Source organism: Heliangelus exortis, chromosome 1, assembly GCF_036169615.1.
Source record: "Heliangelus exortis chromosome 1, bHelExo1.hap1, whole genome shotgun sequence".
Taxonomy (NCBI): Eukaryota; Metazoa; Chordata; class Aves; order Apodiformes; family Trochilidae; genus Heliangelus; species Heliangelus exortis.
In genome coordinates this window covers 183,443,048-183,463,814 of record NC_092422.1, presented here as the reverse complement: position 1 = coordinate 183,463,814, position 20,767 = coordinate 183,443,048, and the positions used below count along the sequence as shown (strand labels likewise).

General features: G+C 39.6%; 1 protein-coding gene across 1 annotated transcript in view; it reads left to right on the top strand.

Annotated features, from left to right (window-relative positions):
* PRKAR2B (protein kinase cAMP-dependent type II regulatory subunit beta) overlaps nt 1-20,767 on the top strand; it is an 85,075-nt gene that overhangs the window by 48,531 nt on the left and 15,777 nt on the right. Inside the window, exons 3-4 of the mRNA XM_071733928.1 lie at nt 14,941-14,993; nt 16,123-16,206. Coding sequence (XP_071590029.1) covers nt 14,941-14,993; nt 16,123-16,206 — 137 coding nt within the window. The remainder of the gene's footprint in view (nt 1-14,940; nt 14,994-16,122; nt 16,207-20,767) is intronic.

Genomic DNA, 20,767 nt, shown 5'->3' with positions numbered 1-20,767 from the left:
CTCCTTTTGCTCCACTCTGGGTTTTTATCAGGGTAAGGAGCTTCAGATGAGGCCTCAGAGGGTTGGATTAAAGTCAATATCTGCAAAATAACAGTTTCAGATAAGCTACGTAGAAGCAGAAGTTTCTTTATGATAAAACAGTCATAAACTTTAGTCCCTCTAATCTGTTAGGGGCATTGGGACATAAACACCAATAGTGTGCTCAGGGCTACAATCGATAGCATTTGTGTCTTTTAGGCATTTGTCTATCTGCAGTTCCTGCATTCTTCACCAGCATGATGAAGGTACATGCTGCTCATTTTAAGCATTTGGAAATAATTTTTTACATATTTGTATGATCATTCTTCTGTATATCCCATTATTAACCAGACTTTTCAATTTCTTTATGTTATCCATTTCTCTTTGTGCTTCTGGTACTGAAGATAAGCATTTAAAAGTCATATTCTGTATCAACAGAGATTATAAGGTCCACTTGACCAGGTATTGACTTCATAACAATAGATGAGAGTTCATACTAACTGTGAATCAGTGATTTACTGTGCTGTCAACTGTCCAGCATCACTGTCTCCTGTGACAAGTTGGTGTGATGAATTTTTGTGATTATTTCACACTAAATTTTACTTTCAGTTCCAGTTAGTCATCTGTGATCAACATACAGATCACAGTTCTTTGAGGTCTTTGAGTTCTGCAATACTTCCCTTATGATGGGACCAGGCCAAAATCTGCTAGGTAATGTCTCCAATCTTTTCAGCTGTCTTTGAGGACAGTGACATCAGATGTATCCTTTCTGCAGTGATGACAGAGAAGTATTGAGTTTGCATCTGGCCCTTTCTACAGTGGTTCTGTAATTGCTTTTTTTGGTAACCATTTAGATACCTTTGTCAGATACCTTAATGGCATCACAGGAGCAACTTTGTCAGTGAATATACTTCAAAAAAGTATGAGTGGACTCAAAAAAGATAATTTCCCAGTGTCTGAATTCCTCTGAATCTTAGGAAAATTCAGGTTGGAAAGGACCTGCAGAGGTCTCCAGTCCAATCTCCAGTTCACAGCAGGCCTCTTCTTATATCAGATCTTCTTATATCAGGTTGCTTCAGCAAGAGGTTAGCTCTTGAATACCTCCAAGACTGAGAGAGACTGCACCTCTCTAAGCAGCCACCTCCACCACCTGACAGGCCTCATGTTAAGAAGTTTTCCCTGTATCTAGTCTGACATACTCTTGTTTCAACTCATGCCTTTTCCTGTCATCTCCACACACTGCACCAGTGCACAGAGCCTCAGTGACCTCCCCATATGTACGGTGCTGAAAACAGTTGCTTCTCCAGTCTGAAAAAACTCAGCTCCCTCAGCCTCTGCTTGCAGGGCAAGTGCTCAAACATCCTGGTGACCCTTCACTGAGCTCATTCTGGTATGAGCTTTCCTTTACTGAAGGCCCCTTTGTAAGACTTTGTAATCTAGATGTGGTCTAATGAGCATGGAGTAGAGAGGCAATCACTTCTTCTGTTCATACAGCCCGGGAGGCTGTGAGTCCTCCTTGCTGCTGGAGCACTGACTTGTGGCCAGAAGCTGCCAATCAAGCCCCTCAGGGCTGTTCAAGGGAAGCAGCTCCCTGAGCACGGGGTGTCCAGCCTGTGCTGTTGAAGGGCTGGGGATGAGGACATGGTGTTTGGATGCAGATGCCTCTTCTGAGGGCAATCTAAGATGAAAAGCATTCACTGGACTTGAATGATCAATACACTGGCTTCTGTGTACTGCACCTCTTTGAGAACTACAACTAGTTTTAAGTAACTTTACCTTTGGTTTACAGGTTGGCACACTGAGAGGCCCCATAGAATGTAAAAAACCTTTGTTGATTTTAAGTGGTTACACTAAGTGTTCAAGTTCACTTTTCACTGTATTTCAAGCCTGGCACTACTTATTTTTAACACTTGTAGCTTTTAATTTTTATTGCTTCTCATTGTTTCCTCTTTCTTTTAAATTACACTGGCATTATTGAACATATCAGCAGTGGGTACCTCCATCAGGAAATTGTGTGGTTCGTTAACTAGAATATTTTTGTTACCTCGCAGCTTTGCTGCTATCTTGGTAACTTTTACACTCAATTATTTAATCATTTAACCTGAAATTTCTAGAAATGTGAAGGGAACTGTATACAAATCAAATCAAGAAAATCTTTGGCAGTTCTGCTTGAACACAGGACATTTATAAAAGAATATGATTTCCTTGGGGTTCCTTCAGCTTTCTCTGTAGCCTTGATCATTCCCTCTAAGTTTTATCTCTACAAGAACATTCTGTTAACAGGTGTCTGTTTTGGTTGAAGAATCTAGATCTTTCTTATCTAAGGGTTCATTTATTCTCATTTGATATATAACAGAGATGTTGCTGAAGAGCATCTGTAGGTACTCCTTTTCCCTGGAGAAAAAGACTGAACTGTAAGCATGAATTCTAGCACCCTGCAAAATGAGATGTTGACTCTTTGTTTAACTCATGGTCTAATTCTAGTAGCTTTTCTGAAAAGTGTCTACCAGGGATACACAATTTGTTAGGATAATAGTTTCAGTAAGTGTAACGTGTCTGGCTCAGGTTAGGATCTTTGCTTTTTCCTTTCCAATTTACAGAGGAGGTTTGTTTTTTTCTCTCCTCTCATAAAATAAAAATTAAAATCTTTCCTCCCTTCTATTCAGTAAGAATAATTTCATGTGTATATTATTTAGCTGAAAATATACACGTTTTGAATGTATAGTGGACCAAGATGAAAGAGAATTAGAATGAATTTTATATCAAGTTTCAAAATGAGAAGTTCTCTTTTATTCTGAGGTTTCCTGGTGTGGAATCAGTTGCTGAGAAAGTTACTGCATTCACACTCATGGGCTTTCTCCTTTTGTCTGACAGTTTCATTTTCTGCTGAAACAGTGTAAAGTCCTGGTTGTGCAGGGGGATGCAAGAGATGGTCCCAGTGGAGATCCTGTGTGTTAAGACAAGAGACTGTGAGTTGAGGTTTGTGTAAAACAAGGAACTGCAGAAAATGGCAAATACTAGAACAGGGATTGGAACACAGCAGCAAAGTATTTGTGGAGATGTGGTCAGCTTTTTTGCAGGATAATGTGATAGAATTATTAAAGATTTGTTACAGAAGCCTGGAGGCCATTCATGCATGGATCACTCCAGTTACTTTCCTCATGAAGTGGAAAGAGCACAGTCTTTCTTGGTCAGCTGCAGGTAGACAAGTGGGCTTTTGTCATCATAGCCATTTGGTTATGGAGTAGACTTGGAAGTCCAAAACAACTGTCTCAACAGTCTGAGGCTGCTTGAGGTGACATTGCCAGGTGTTCATCACTGATCTTCTTCATTAGCCAGCTTCTCTACAAGTGCAATCTGGTTTGAAATAGGTATTAAGAAAATGGAGTTTAGTGATGGTCACCAGCATAAAAGAGTAATACAATTTCAAGTGTTCTCCATATGTTGATGATAAGGGAGTGAAGCAGCACATCTGCAAGATGCATGGATAGAGGAAGAAATAAAACTGGTTTTACAGTATGCAGGGAAAGCCAGATTCACATCAGTTTGTGTGTTCACCCATTTAGTCTCTTGAGTACAGTAATATTTAGTTCATAATGGTACCAAATATGTATGTGTGGGAGGGGTGGAGGGTTTTAGACAGCTGGAAAGAAGTGCAGGTTTTTTCAGTCAGAATACCCTGTCTGCATTTACCTTTGCCTAAGGACTTCCTGAAAAAAAATAGTTCCAAGTAGTGACAGCTCATTAGCTGAGTAAGTGCAGGTTTGCTGTTGTTTGTTTTTTTTTTTCCTTCAGAAAAAGGTTAACTAGTTCTGTGAGACCTTGACACTTTCTTTCTTGTTCTGAATGCTAAGCAGTCACACAGTTATAGACAACTTTTATTATTAGGGAGTGTAAGTGTGGTAACCTGCATGCTCAGGGTGCTTACAGCTTGGAAGGATAATATTTGTAGTCTATCTTTTGGTTTGCTGTAGTTGTCTGTACATTTTCAGATGTAGGTGAGCATGTAATGATGGATATTTTGGATGTTTGCTTTCCTACCTTACTATATACCACCAGTATTATTTCATAACTATAGTTTATATTTTTACTATGAAAGAGTAAAACAGCATATATTATTTCATTGTTATGATTTGTCTTCTAAACTTCCTTTGCCTATCTGAAAAGAATCCTGCCATCAAAAAGTCTTAAATGGATTTTCTGGAATTGTTGAGAAGCCAGGTGTTCAAAATCAAACTTTTAAAACCTTGGCAAAAATATTTTCCATAATGTTTTTTGTCTGCCTGTCTTCCTGCCTTATCTGGAGCCTGTTTCATAAATTTTGTTTATCATATTTCTTATATAGAGGATTATGTGAGCATGACTTCTCTATTTGACCAAAGTCAACACTAGTTAAACACTAGACCAAAGTCAACTCTAGTTGACTAGAGTTAAAATCATCATGCTAAAATTCCGGGAGACAGGCTCCTTTAGCTTATTGCTGCATTTCATTTTGCCTGACAGCCTGGGCCTAGGATTGATGAAGAGCATCTCATTACAGAGTATTTTGTGATGTAGATTGTAGGGCATTTCTACAAAACAGGGAGAGGTGGGTCCAAGTTTCCTACCCTTGGTTCCCATAGCTGTGAAAAGCAAATGTAAATTTGCTATAGCAATCATTCTTTTAAAAGGATGACTGTGCCCTTTTCATAGGCTCCTATCCTCAGCTTGCTAGTCTGAATTCCATACATTGCAGGGTTTTCTGTGAAGACGACTCCATAAATACTGTCACAGGCAAATCAGACTCGACTTGGGAAAATTAATTCAATTTATTACCAATCAAACGAGCATAGGGTAATACGAAATTAAAATGAATCTTAGAACAACTTCCCCTTACTGCTTTCTTCTTCCTGGCATCAAATTCTCTCCCGATTTTCTCTACCTTTTCCCCCTCAGAAGCAAGGTAGGACATGGAATGGGAGCTGTGGTCACTTCATTGCTCTCTACAACTACCTTAAAGGAGGTGATAGCGAGATAGACCCTGGTCTCTTCTCTCTGGTGACCAGTGATAGGACAAGAGGAAATGGGTTAAAGCTCTAGCAGGGGAGGTTCAGGTTAGATATTAGGAAAAACTTCTTCACAGAAAGAGTGGTGAAGCATTGGAACAGGCTGCCCAGGGAGCTGGTGGGAGCACCATCCCTGGAGGTTTTCAAAAGATGGGTAGATAAAGAGCTACAGTGGATGGTTTAGTGGTTAGGGGTTGTATGGTGGATGGTTGGACTCGAGGATCTTAGAGGTCTTTTACAACCTTGCTGATTCTATGATTCATCACACATTGTCACTGCCTTTCCTTCCTCCTCACACTCTGGTGTGGGGTCCTTCCCACAGAAGACAGTCCTTCATGAACTTCTTCAACATGGACCATTCCCACAGGCTTCAGTTATTCACAGACTGCTCTGGTGTGGGTTCTTTCCATAAGGTGCAGTCCTTCAGGTACAGTCTTCTCCAGGGCAGGTCCCCCATGGGGTCACAAGTCCTGCCAGCAACCCTGCTCCTACGTGGGCTCCTCCAGGAGCTGCAGGTGGAAATCTGCTCCACTGTTCAACTCCATGGGCTGCAGGGGAACCTCAACACCAGAGCCTGGAGCACCTCCTTCCCTCCTTCACTGACTTTGGTGTCTGCAGAGTTGTTTCTCTCACAGATTCTCACTCCTTCCACTGCTATTGCACAGCAGTTTTTTCCCTTTCTGGAATATCCACCATCCCTGATGGGCTCGGCAATTGGCTCTGCTGGACACAGGGAAGCTTCTAGCAACTTCTTATAGAAGCCACCTCTGTGTCCTTCCTGCTACCCACACTTTCCATGCAAACAAAATAAACTCATTTACTTCTGTGATTTTAGCTAAAATATAATTTTTAATAATTAAGCCCCAAATACACATATTTCATTTAATAACCAGCATTAATGCCTCATTTTCAGATTCTTTACAAGACTGAGGGCAAGGCATAGTGGACGAACAGGAGAGATTAAGACATTAATCAGTAATAAATTAATTTCAATGTTGAGTTCTCTTTCTCCTTTAAGGTATTCAATATATATAATTTTGCCAACAAGTTTGAAAAAAAATTGGCTGCAGGAGTTTTTAAAGAACCAGCTAAATATGTTATTGATTACTTTAATACATCTTCAAATGTATTAAATCTCATCCAAATAGTTTCTTGTTGAAGTATACATAATTTAGTAAAAATCAACAGCAACTATTTTATAATTTTTGGCTCTATTATATGAAACCTGACATGATGTGCAGTATAAACACTGTCATGCTGGACAGATAATTCATTTTGAGTAGAAACAAGCTGCTGATGTGGTCTACTGCATTATATATAGTTTCCTTAAACTATATGTTAGTAGTTTAAAAATGCAGATCTGAACATCTTAGCATATAGGCTCTGGAGATGAACAATTATAGCTTCAATTTTTAAAAAGTTTGTAGCAAATCAGGTTTCACATTTGAGATGTATTTAGTATTCTGAAAAATATTTTTATGTAAAATAATATTAATTGTGATTGTATAAAGAAGATGCAAAACAGGAAAAATGTTAGGTTGCATTGTTCACCACATGTTCACTTAATAGCTGCAATTTGTATTTGCTCATTTTCTATGTTAGGGATGAGTGGGAAAATAACTTAAACTCTATGAGATCTCCCTGATGCTGACTTTTAATAAGAAAAAAATCTATAATTGATGCCTATAAAGTACTAAATATGGGAGGAAGGTTTGGGTGCAGTTCTGGTTTTATCCTGTATTATTAATAAATATAAAGTTGAAATTTATGGAACAAGCTCTGTGTCTGATCAGACTTGTCAGATATTAGTGAATATTTCAGATATGTCCCAAATAACACACTATAGCATTGTGAACTGCTTGGACTTGTATGAGAACAGGAACAGAAGGTTATACAAGTCAACATCAGGGTACAGTATGTTGCTATATGTTATGCAAGTCCAAATGCTATATTGGGAAAGCTCACAGAATAAGTAGGATAGTACTCAAATGCCTCTATTGGAAGTACATCTTTTGTAATAATTTTATTGTTTAATGACTACCTGCAGTGTTCTGGACACTGTAATGTGTGTTTGTGCTGGTTTTCACTAGGCAGACAGATGAAATCGGGCACTTCCTAGGAAGTCAAGTAAAAGTGTCTCCAACCATCAGCCAGAAGCCTGGTTGGTATTTTAGCTCCATCTTGACAAATTACACAGTTACAGAAAGAACTGCAATAGGACCAGAAAGAAGACTAAGTACTGTTTGAGTCCTTGGGGAAATTCTATTAAAGCCCCTTTCTGCTTCCCTTTTTAAAAAAAGGGAAGTCTTTTCAGCTACTTGTGGTGAAGTTCAATCATTCTGTTTCTGTGTAGGAGCCCATTTAGTGATCCAAACCCCTATGATCTGAGGGAAGAGCATGTAGCTTTGACCCAGCAATGAGTGTGCTAGCTGGGATGCTTGGCCCCTGGGGTACAGGAAGGTATTGCTGTCTAACACGTTGTGATTTTCACTATTATATACCAAATAGTATTGAACAACTTGTGCAAATGTGGCCACACATTAATAACTCAACTGGGATAAAGTTATCAAAAAGTTTCTGTGTGGCACAATGTGGTTCTTCAAATGGGCTTTCATAGTGTTCAGTACAATCCTGATTAAATCCTGGCTTCAGTATGAGGACTGGTGAAATATGAATAAACCCCATATGAACTGTTGAACAGAAAATCCTTGGGAGGTTCTATGACTCACTGTTGGCATGGACCTCATCCAAGATGCTACATGTTATGTTAGGCACTTCATGTTATTTAGAAAAGTTGGAGGAAATCTCTTGAAATCTGACTAATTAGAAATAGCACTGATAGACAATTGACAAGATAAAATACTGTAGAGAAGTCAAGTGTGTGAGTCTTGGATTTCTTGCAAGGATGTAGTGCAGGCTGAGAAAGGTCTGGTAAAAGTTTATACCACTGATCTGGGTAGCTGAGCACAAACCTGGTATTTGGTACATGTTCATGACTATCAGGCAATCTGGGGTGAATTTTGGTTTATACACTGAAAGCAAGAGTAGATAACTGTGCTTCATGAGCAGCTGATCTTGAAACAGACTGTCCTGGCAGTGCTCCCAAGACTCCAGTTCAGTCCGTCTCTACCTAATGATACCTCCTGATAATTAAGAGGAAATAAGCTGCCTGAATTATACCCAGCTTCAGATTTTTAGGCTGGTGTCCTGATCACTTAGTGATTTGTTTTAGGTAGTGGACTGCTCAAAAGTCCTCACCCCATAAATCTGATGGATTGAAGGGGAATCGCTTCAACTTTTGATTTGTTTCATGAGAAGAAATCTCAAGAATACTCATGTGTCTGTGATCCCAGTCCTTTTTTCTAAGTTTATTTACTTAAATGCTGCATGTCTAAATAGTATTAATATGGAATTGTAAGGTATCAGGCATTCTTTGTATTAATTAGCTTAAATTAAGCCTAGATGAAGTTTCAGTTTAGTGACCCTATCAGATATAGGTGTTTCACAGATGCCTTCTTTTTGACAGTATCATGGCAAATGATTTCCAATGGTCATTCTTTGTTCCAAATTAGCTTATATTTGACATAAACTTAGCTCCTTCAAATAGTTTCAAGGTTTTCTGTGAATGGTCAATCTCAGTATTAGAGCCTTATTATATCATGCATGAAATGAGATAAATTTTATCTCATCTCATTGTGCATTCAGAAAATTTATTTCCTTTCTCCAGAAAATCTATTTCCTTTCTCTGAGATGATCTTCAGTCCTTGTGGTTACTTACAGCTCTTTAATCTCATCTTTTGCGTGGTCCAGTCAAAAGCAAGTCCAGATATAGCATGGGACTTGATAGTTGCAAGCATCAGAAACTAAGACCAGTTATTTCTCATTGCTACTATCACACAGGGTTGCTTTTCTTGAAATAAAAACTACTTATGAATCTGGGATTTTGGGGTACAGGACTCCCTTGCTAGTTCCTCCTTGCAGTGGAAGGAGCTGGTGAGAAGTTAAAAAATGGGTTTCCATGTCAGAAACTTTGAAAGTCCAGAAGTATTTTCCATCTATTTTGGAACTACCACTTAAACAACACCATGACAGCTAAACATTTTTTGTGATGTTACAATTAATAACTAAATGTCAGTTTTCAATTTATAATTAATCCATATCTCAAATGACTATGTTTCTGGTTTTGAATATAAAACATATTTACTATCTAAAAAAAACCCAGAAAATTGACGTGGAGTGATGTGTTGAAAACTGTAAAAACTTGCTGAAAAAGCAATCTATCTAGAGTAGTGTGCAGTTTTTGGTGCATGTATATTTTAGTAATGCACTGCCTTTTGGTGATTCAGATTTTTCCTACAAATACTTTGTGCTGATGTATTTGGGCTCATTTGTATTTGTGTCCATCTTGGGGAATTATATGTGCAATGCAACCCTCAGTTGGAAAAACTGAATACTTTCTTTTAGTTGAGCTTAGCAACAATGGAGAAATACATGCAGTGTTACACTGTATATTTATCACTAGGTTTTAATGCCATAATTATTCATGGGATGACATAGATCCCTAACAACAGTATTAGGACTGCTTTTTGAGCAATGACATGAGTTTTGCATTCAACATTTGAGCATAATAAAGCCACTATGTGCTGTGTGCTGTCAGGAGTTTGGAATGAGCTGGAGAGGTAAACAAATAAAATATTGAACATGGTGAGCATTGCAGCCATCAGCAGTGGAATGGTTCAGAATAATTAATGTCTATGGTGCCAGTCAAGCCTTAGACAAAAGAGATGAGGACCACAGACTGTCTCCCTGTGATACACAAAATGAACTGAGAGGGTGTGCTACTGCATGAGTAAGCTGTCACTGAGAGGTGATGGTGAATTTCTTAGTTTTTCAAGAAATATGAACTTAGAAGCTGAGAAACCAGTCTTGCAGCTTGATGTATCTGATAGGATTCATCTCTGCCAATTAGTCACATTTTCATTAATTTCATCTTAATCTGGACGTGTAGTACAGGTCAGATGAATCACTTCATAAATGTGCCAGTTTCTCCAATGACTGCAATTGGAATGAAGTTGACTTCTGCAGATGTGGATGTCTACATAAGTGGTATCTCATTTAGTTGGGTTTTTTTTAGTTCAGTTTTTTTTTCATGCTACTGGGATTCTCACAGCCAAACCCCAATGTTCATGGGGGTTCATGGAATTCAGTGGACCATAGTAAAGTCAGAGACCCATATTTCAAGAACAGAAGTACAATATATCAAGTCGTCCATGAGACATCTAGTGGTATGCATGGAGAAATGAGTAGGTTACCTAAGTCTGTAAGACAGGCTACTGAAATAATCAATGAAGGAAAGGAAGCTCCATTTTTGAAACTGCAGAGCCACAATATTAGTATAATCTTTATGTTACACCCCAAATGAAAGATACATCCTTCATTATGCAAAAAAAATAATCCAAGGTAAAACAAGTACAGAATTGTAACCATAAGAGCAAGTTTCTCATCACAGATGATAAGAATAAGTAATTTTAAAATTTTGAGGGATGGACACTAGTCAGGATAATCTGAAGTTCTTAAGTGTATTGTTTGCAGTGGGTGATAAAGAAAAAATTTTAAGGAAGACACCTGCTGTTAAGGAGACTGACTGAAATGAGCTTCTAGCAGAGGAGAGTGAAGTCAGAGCAGAGCCAGTAGGTAACACAGAAGTCCTCAGGACTCTCTCTGGACTGATCCTGCTTCAGGCTCTGTGAGAGGGACTGATATGATGATTCAGGGTGGGTGTGGATGGGGTTAAATTCATGCTGTTAAATGATCAGCCAGGCTCTCTGTGACAACAGCCTCTCTGGGATAACAACATCTTTGCAATGAAATTGTCCTAATTGGATGGGGTGATGAGGAAGTTGATGGTTCTATCTGGTCACTGCTTTAGAAGCTGTTCATATAACAATGTAAGAAATCTGGGAAATAAACCAGAGGACCCAAAATCTTAATCCATGAGTGACAGTAGGACTGAACTAGCATAGCAAAGATGCAGTGGGAGGACAGGGAGGAGGAAGAGGCTTTTGTGTATCAAGCTTGGACACTTGTGCTGTGATCCAGCTTTAGAGGGAGTTGGACAAACTGAGGGTCCCTGAATCCTACTAAAAGGGGAAAAGTTCATGGGCTCCATCGTAATGGAAGCATTGCACAGACCATCAAACAGATCAGGTAGGTGAGGGTTTCCATTAGCAGAGCAGAGAGGATGGTGATGATGGAAGAATTTAAGTAAGCAGTCATCTGTTGAAAACCAATAAAGGAGAATACCAACAACCCAGCATGTTGGTTTTGCAGTGCACTTATGACCAAATTTTGAGATGGTGGCAAAAGTAACAAAAGGGAAAGCTGTTCAATTTTATACCAATTCTGGGGGAGAAACTGTTCAAGAATAGGGAGCGAATTAGAGTTACCCTAGGATGAAAGAGCTCACAGATTTCAGGAGGGGAAAGAGTTTGAGTAAAATAATCAGAACAGGTTTCAAGGGAATACGAGAGGACTGTAGGCATAATCTCATTGGAAAGGAGTCTGAAAAGAAGAAGTTAAAGAGCTTGGTTGTTCCTCAAAGGAAAAATATACAGAGAAAAATTCAAACTAAAAAAGCACAGGAGGACAAAAAAGCATAGTAAAATAAATCTGCTTAAAATATAAGCACCTTATTTACATCAAGCACAAGAAGGAACCATATAAAAAAAAAAAAATAATTTGGATTATTCAGACCAAGAGCAAAAGATGTAGAGAAAAAAAATACTCAAAAGAAGCCAAGGCCAGGAAGTATGAACAAGAAAAGACTATGAATCATAGAATTAGCCGGGTTGGAAGGGACCTCAGAGATCATCTAGTCCAACCCTTGACCCACCGGAGCAGTTGCTAGACCATGGCACTGAGTGCCACATCCAGTCTTTTTTTAAATGTCTCCAGGGACGGAGAATCTACCACCTCACCGGGCAGTCCATTCCATAGCCTAATCACCCTCTCCGTGAAGAAATTCTTTCTAATATCTAATCTAAACCTCCCCTGGCACAACTTAAGACTGTGTCCTCTTGTCTTGTTGGAGGTCATCTGTGAAAAGAGTCCAGCTCCCACCTCGCTACAGCCTCCTTTCAGGTAGTTGTAGACAGCAATGAGGTCTCCCCTGAGCCTCCTGTTCTTCAGGCTGAACAGCCCCAGCTCTCTCAGCCTCTCCCCATAGGGCCTGTGCTCGAGTCCCTTCACCAGCCTGGTTGCCCTCCTTTGGACCTGTTCCAGGACCTCTACATCCTTCTTAAACTGAGGGGCCCAGAACTGGACACAGTACTCGAGGTGTGGCCTCACCAGCGCTGAGTACAGGGGAAGAATCACCTCCCTGGACCTGCTGGTGACGCTGTTTCTGATACAGGCCAGGATGCCATTGGCCTTCTTGGCCACCTGGGCACACTGCTGGCTCATGTTCAGTTTCTTGTTAATGCAGACTCCCAGGTCCCTCTCTGTCTGGCTGCTCTCAGCCACTCTGTCCCCAGCCTGTAGCGCTGCATGGGGTTGTTGTGGCCAAAGTGCAGGACCCGGCACTTGGCCGTGTTGAACCTCATCCCGTTGGAATCGGCCCAGCTCTCCAGTCTGTCCAGGTCCCTCTGCAGAGCCCTCCTGCCTTCGAGTTGGTCTACACTTCCCCCCAGCTTGGTGTCATCTGCGAACTTGCTGATGATGGACTCAATCCCTTCGTCTAAGTCATCGATAAAGATATTAAACAGAACTGGGCCCAACACTGATCCCTGGGGGACACCACTGGTGACCGGCCGCCAACTGGATGCAGCCCCATTCACCACCACCCTCTGGGCCCGGCCCTCCAGCCAGTTCCTAACCCAGCACAGGGTACTCCTGTCCAAGCTGTGGGCTGACAGCTTTTTCAGGAGAATGCTGTGGGGGACGGTGTCAAAGGCTTTGCTGAAGTCCAGGTAGACCACATCCACCGCCTTCCCCTCATCCATCAGACGGGTCACCTGATCATAAAAGGAGATCAGGTTGGTCAGACAGGACCTGCCCTTCCTAAACCTGTGCTGGCTGGGTCTGATCCCTGGCCCATCCTGCAGGTGCTGTGTGATTGCACTGAGGATGATTGCACTGAGAAAGAACACAAGGAGTAACATAAATTGTTATGGAAGCACATGCCAGGGAAGTGTTGCTCTACAGCTTAACAGAAGCACTTGGGTCTTCACTAGTGGTATTAAGAGCATATGGAAAGCTCAGCGTAGAATAGAGGAAGAACAAATTGGAAAGTACTTGATGTGTTAGGTGTTCCCAGGTCAGCTGTGCCCGAGGCTATTCTTGGAAACTGAGAGAACTGGCTAAGTCAGTCTCAGTTCTGTTAGCAATTACCTTTGAGACCCTGAGGAAATGAGAGTATGTGAAGAAACAGAGAAACAGAAAAACTGATCCTTGAAAGGGTAGGGGAGCTACAGAGGGAACAAGTCTGTTGCAGATTTACAGATACTTTTTGCTCCTAGAGAAATTACAGGCAAATATCTAGACATTTTGTGTCTGCTCCTGGAGGAAAGCAACAGCAATCAGCATTGCTTTGTTGGAACTATCTAATACCTTATAACAACAGATTTAAACTTGTGGGTAACAGAAAAGAAACAGATGTCCTACATTTCCACCTTTTAAGAAACATCAATACTGTCTTACAAGACTTTCCTATAAACAAGGTAGGGAACATCAAGCAATGTCTTAGTATAAGTTCCATGGGATATATCTGCAAAACTGGTTGGTTTAGGTAACCTCCAAGCTGCTACTGCTGTTTCACTGCCATGCAAGTATTCCACAAGGGTTTCTTTTAGACACTGTTTTTTTTTTTTCAGTAATAATCTGGACTGTGTATTGGAGAGTATGCTTAATGAATCTGAAGTTGTCACAAAGTTGAGAATGAGTGGGAAGGATGTTGGAGAATTCAAGATTAGAACTGAAAGTGATCTTGACACATTCGAGAAATGGTTTTGGGAACAAGATAATATGTAACAGCTGTCAAGATAGTATATAACAGGTGTAAGTGCATGGTACTACACTTGGGTAGAAGAGCCATGTATAGGACACAGGACAGCTGGCTAAGCAGTGGGTTTTGAAAATGATAATCAAGCTGTTAAAAGATGTGGATGGATGAAAAAGACAGACAGCATGCAAAATGTATGGAGGAATTAATCTGTTTTACTTGGTACTTTGCCCAGTTCAAATACTAGGTCCAGTTTTGTGTTTCAGTAAAGATAGGGCTAATTGGAGGAAGTGCAGAGAATAACAGTGTGGATAGTTAGAGAGCTAAAAAATATGTTTTGCAAGGAAAAAATTAACCAGAATTATTTACCCTAAAAGGTGAAAGATATAAATACAACCCCCCCCCAAAAAAAGAAAAAGGAAAAAAAATAAGAAAAAGAAAAAAAAGATACACACCCCCCCCCCCCTTAAAAGCCCCAAACCACCTTGAACTTACAAAGATGAAGGCTATGATCTGATCTCTGCATCAGGTATAGATAGCTTAAATTATAATAAGTATTAGTTTAGACATGAGAAAAAAATCTGATAGTAAGGTAAGATCACATAGAACAGGTTAGGTGAGATATTTAAGAGTATGTTAGAGGTCTTTTAAAAGACAGAAAGCATGCCCAGAAAAGATAAAAATGTAGCTTTTTTTCACTGACAGTGTGGAGATGACCTAGTCTGGACTCTATAAGCAGTAACTTCTGTGATTCTCTACTGAGCATGTTACATTACTGCGTATTATTACCGTGCCACACAATGGATTTCTGTTCTGTACATCTTGTGAAACTTTATTGCATTTTGAATTAAAATTATACTTCTTTCTTTTTTATTTCAGTGTGTGCAGAAACTTACAATCCTGATGAGGAAGAGGATGACGCAGAATCTAGGGTATTTAATGTTTTGAGTCAAACACTTTTTCAGTCTTCAGGCATTACATTTAGCAAGAAAATAGAACTTATTATATAAGTTATATAACCAGCATTACCATTGTTTTCCAAATGCATCCTTATTATAATATAATTTAGTTATATGTGGGGCTTTCATGTTAAAGGAACATTGTAAAGTTCTCTGTAATAGTCAGCAGTATAGGACCTGATGTATTACTCTAAATTACCACACCTTTGATGCATAGTCTGTCCAGGGAGACATTTTTGTACAATTACATTTTTCCAGAGTGTCTGCTCCTAAAAGTACTTATTTGGATGCATCATAATCTTGTAGTAGTTTCCTCAGTATTCTAGTATTTTTCATAAGGTAAATGAAAGATAAATTGGAAAATTGCTAAGATCTTCAGACGTACAAGTCTGTAGATAATAAACTGTATTTATTTCTTTTATTTGTGTCAACATTTTAAAGGTATCTACTTAGGTTTTAGTGTGACTTTTAAGACAAGTGTTTGCATTCTGCCTAATTTCTGGATTGTAAAGCTGTCAAAAAATTATCCTATAGTGTCCTATATCATTGAAACCTAGCTTACTCTTTTAAGCATATGAGATGAACAAAAGACTTGATTGTAGCTCACATCAGCCAGATAGCAGTGATTTAATAAATCTCTGGCTCACTCAGACAGTTTCAGGTCTTTTGTTTACTCTGTGAAACTTCTGATATAAATTGAACACTGATACTATTTCACAAAATACTCTCTGGGAAGTAGTCATGGCAAGTGCCTAGATGTAACAGTGATGCTCTTTATAAAGCATGCATGCTCCAAATATGAGTAATAATGTTTATGAAGCAATATTTGAGATAAAGATATCCAGAAGGGCTTGCAGAACTGAAGCAGATTCTACAGATGTAAAGATCTTGTTAGCTTAAATGCTGCAGTGCTTCATTTGCTAATGCTATGGCAATATAATGTTGTCATTCAGTGTTTATTCAAATCCTAATGGTTTTAAATGAAAGTGTTATGAAGCATAGCCAAAATATTGTGTAAAATGCTTAGCTCAATTAGCTCAGTCCTTCAGCTAGTGCTGCTATGGGATAACACCTTCAAAGGTTTTTCTGTTATATCCCTCAGATTATTCACCCTAAAACAGATGATCAAAGAAACAGACTGCAGGAGGCATGCAAGGACATTCTTCTTTTTAAGAACCTAGATCCGGTAAGATATTCTTTGTAAACAACAACATTTAGTAGTGCTGCTAAAATTAATTCTCTTTAATTTTTGAGCAGAAGTTTACAGATTTGACTTGTGTAAACTCTTATGTATGCTTACTTGACCATTTTATAAACTCCAGAAATGCCATTTTTATGTGATGATTCATAAATATATATATATATACTTTTGTTCACCATCATGAATGATAGTCTTGAAGTACATTAAGATGAATTTATACATTAATAGATTGTATTGTATTTTCTTATTTTTGAATCTTCATGCTTTACATGGATATATATAAACTTCATCACTTAACTAGAACATTTAAGTTGTTTACTAGTCAATTTTTAACATCCAAAAGTCTGCTGAGTGCTCCATCCAAACCTAAAATTACCCCTAAAGCCTATGGTTTAGCTCTAGACATAATGGAACAATAAAGTTATGAAACAGAGGGAAGGAGGCAATAGTGAGGTGTTTACAGTATTATTTTACTTAATACAAATACCATAAAAACACTACAGATAATATTCTTCTGTGCAAATAATTTCTTTCTATTGCCTATCAAAACAATTATGGGCTTTTAAGAGAGCTTAAATGGAGCAAATGAGTGATTGGGATTAGACAAGGGTGATAATGTTACAAAAAGCATAGGGCTGTTTCAGGGAAAAGGTGAGTGTATCAATGAAAACATGCATCCTGAGGTTGGGATGACTCTATATAGTTTAAAGTGTAAGGACTCAAAGTTTTGTATTTGATTCAAGAGGGAGATAATGGAAAACACAGCCTGCAGCTCTGTTTGGAAGTCAGGTGGTGTTAGATAGAATGCAGGTTAATTCATACTTTTCCAACTCCTACTTACGTCTGCACAAAAGCTGATCCCTGAGCCCAGGTGCCCATTCCCAGAGAGGCCCTGAGGAGCAGTGAGCCACAGACCCCCAGCTTTGGAGAACCCTGAAACTGGAGCTATAGGAGGGCATCAAGAGTGTCAGTGTAGGTGCTGCTGTTTGTGCTTTCTGGGGACATTAGGGATCCTGATGCAGGTTTTCCAACTCCCCACCTCATTCTGTCTCTTTAATGGGTAGTGGATTAGCTCTGCAACTATACTGGTTCCAGCTAAAGTCACTGAAACATTGGCCTCTTCCATTCTTTCATTATTTTTCTGCACAACTTCAGAGTCACAAAGTGGTCTGTGGGTGTCTGGTCTGGATGCCAGCTTGCTGCTGTGCCCTGGCTTCCACTTGGCTAGATCATCATTGCATTAGCCTGCCAATGGCATTATGGCAGACTCATCTTGGTTCATCTCTGAGCATTTTCCTTCATGAGCACCATGACCCCGTGGATTACTGCGTGCTCCTAGGATCTTCCAGGATATTAATTTGTAGACACTGCTTTCCTGATCCTGGCTTTGTGCTGTTTCTTGGTAGTTTCCCTGTATAATATCAATCCCTATGCAATATCAATCAAGGGAGATCCACATTCCCTTTCAGTGAGAACTAGATTTTCTAACTTAATAGTCATCAGCCACTTGGTATGCAGGACAGGGTTCTATTGACCTCATACCAGCTATATTGTAGTGTTGTGTATACACAGAGCACTGAACTGTTCCAGTGTGGAACTTCATAGAATCATAAAATCATTGAATGGTTTGGGTTGGAAGGGACTTTAAGGATCATCTAGTTCCAATTCCCCTGCCATGGGTAGGGACACGTTCCACCAGAGCAAGCTGCTCAAAGCCCCATCCCCTGTTAAAGTGGCCTTGAACACTTACAGGGAAAGGGGTGGGATATCCACAACTTCCTTGGGCGACATGTGCCAGTGTTTTACCACACACACACTAAAGAATTTCTTCCCAACATCTAATCTAACTCTACCCTTTTTCAGCTTGAAACTGTTACCCCTTGTCCTATCACTAATTGCCCTGGTAAAAGGCCCCTCCCCATCTTCCCTGGGGCCCCCTTCAGGTACTGGAAGGACACTCGGAGGTCTCCTTGGAGCCTTCTCTACTCCAGGATGAACAACCCCAACTCTCTCTGCCTTTCTTCACAGGAGTAGTGCTACAGCCATCTGAGCAACTTTGTGGCCCTTCTCTGGACTTATTCCAACAATTCTGTGTCCTTCATATGTTGGGGACCCTGGAACTGGACATAGTACTCTTCCAAGGAATATTGAAGAATTATTTTCCCTCTTTTAAGATTTTCTCAGGAGTGTGCTGCTGTCTCAGCATACACCATATCCCACTGATATTTTGAACTCCTTTCTTCCTTTTTGCTTCTGCATTATAGTTACTTATAATTGCTAAGAGTTCCCATGATCTATTCCAGGTGAATAGAAGTCTTCTTAGCTGAGTCCTCACCTTGCAGAGCTCTGTGATCCAAAACCTTGAAATCTGTTCGTTGTATCTTCCAAGTCTTATTTACCCACCTTTGCTCAAATATTCCAGTGGATTAAGAACACTTCCTTCTGCTTTAAAACCTTCACAAGCAGCACTCTGGAAAGCCAAGCAAGATAATTTTTGTGAAGGACTTTTTTGTTGTAATAACTTCACCCATAGAGGGTATTGAAAAGCTACTGAGCTCAGAAGATTGCAAAGGCATTAAAATGTATACTTCTTCAGTCTGGCTTGGTCCTTCTGTAAAGCCAAGATCCATAGTTCCTAGAGGACTTTATCCACTCCTCCTTCTTGTTCTGCTGCTGAGCAGTGACTTGAGCTCTGCCACTGTGGTTGCAATAATTTACATGCTCCTATCCCAGCTCTTCCTCACCTCTGCCTCTCTACCATGCAGCACAAGCACATGTGGTGCCAGCTGCTGCAGTTTGTTCTCTGATGTGTTAGCAAAACCATTCCTTCATCCTGGAGAGAGGCTGTACCTTCAGCTGCTAAAGGTAAAGTCTCTGGAACAAAAGTCAAGCAATGTATTGACAGCAGCTCCCACTCCACTTCCTTTTTGTGCATTAAACTTCAGCCTTTTTCTGCTAGAGCTCTGCATAGGGAAAACATTGTTTCACGGGTCACTGAGTTCGAGGGGAAGAGACAATGTAAAGTGCTTAATGGCTTTGCCCTGATGGACTTTGCTAAGCAAAGTGCCAAACGCTATTCCTAGAAAGGGCACCACTCTGAAATACAGTATAACATGTTCTAAGGCATGATCAGAATTACATTCCACATTTTCTTAAAACTTTATCCTGTTTTAACACGCTATGTTTTAATTTGAATGGAAGGATAAGGGTGTCATTAAAGCAGAAAAAGTTGTAGTAGTTAGATGACTTATAGTACTGCTCAGCATTTTAATTAAAGAGTCCATCTGAACAGAGAAGAGCTTCACATAAAAGTAAAAAGCAGCAGAACCATTTGGATGTGAGACTAAATGAGAGAGGAGAAAAAATACCACCTTCAGACTTGGAGATAACTTAGGATTTTCTAAACACACAGAACCCTTGAGCCTGCATTTAGCTGATAACAATGCCTATATATCAGATAGGTAAAATTATGGAGAAGTATTTATAAATATCAATATTTCACATATTGATTCTGATTGAAAATATAGCATAGGATAAGAGAACACCATCTCTGATATGATTCCCTGACCAGCACACTATGTTTTAAAGGCCAACTATTATAAATTACTTAAAATCTGTGAAGCTACTTGAATTTTCTTGAAACTTTCTTTAATCTTTTGGATTGATGAGGATGTGACTGCTCACCTAATGCCAATTCAGCAAGGCACTCCTGAGTTTCTAAAATAAAAAGTATTTAAATATATATATATGCCAGCATTTTTTTTACCTTTGTGGGGGCTTACTCACTTCCCATCTGGCTGCTGTCACTGAATACCAGTTTTAGCTAGTGCTTAACAGTATTGAAAAAATAACTTGAAGAGTATGCATTCAAACATGCACATACAAGATGAAGGAAAGAGGTTTTTGCAGTGCTTTTTGGTGACTTTTTAGAAGACTGGATCAGGAAATAATAAAGAGAAATTCCAGGAACAGAACAGTGCACACAAAGTGTGTTCCCATACCTTCTCCTTCATGCTCCAGATGCTGGAGGTTACTGGCAGTGGAATCAGAAGCTGCATGTCCTCTTTCCACTCCACTTTCACTTTGTATGAGCCAGCAAGAAAACGAGATGATGATCACACGACTTGGATCATTACCAAAGAGCAGCCCCAAGCTGCTATGACAGGAATTTGTCTCTGTTCATCCTAACCAACTGTTTTATCACTGAAGGAAGAGCAGCAGCAGCAGCTCATCCAGTGGCCAATGCAGCCTTCTGCACTTCCTCTTTACACTGAGATTCAGGGAAGTTATTCTTTCAGTTTTGTGTTTTAAGAGGAAACTTTGCTGGAGCTAATTAACAATGAATTATTTGGTTTGGCTTTTATGGCCCACAGGCCAGCAGTTAAAAATGTGATGAACCTATTATCAGAGTAACAGGGTGGCTCAAGGGACTGGGACCATTAAGGCTGTGCCACACCCTTGCACTTAGAATCTGAATCCTTTATTTTGCAAAAATTCAGAAGTAGTGTTAGATCATCTATTCCCTTTCAGCAAAATTTTATTTTGC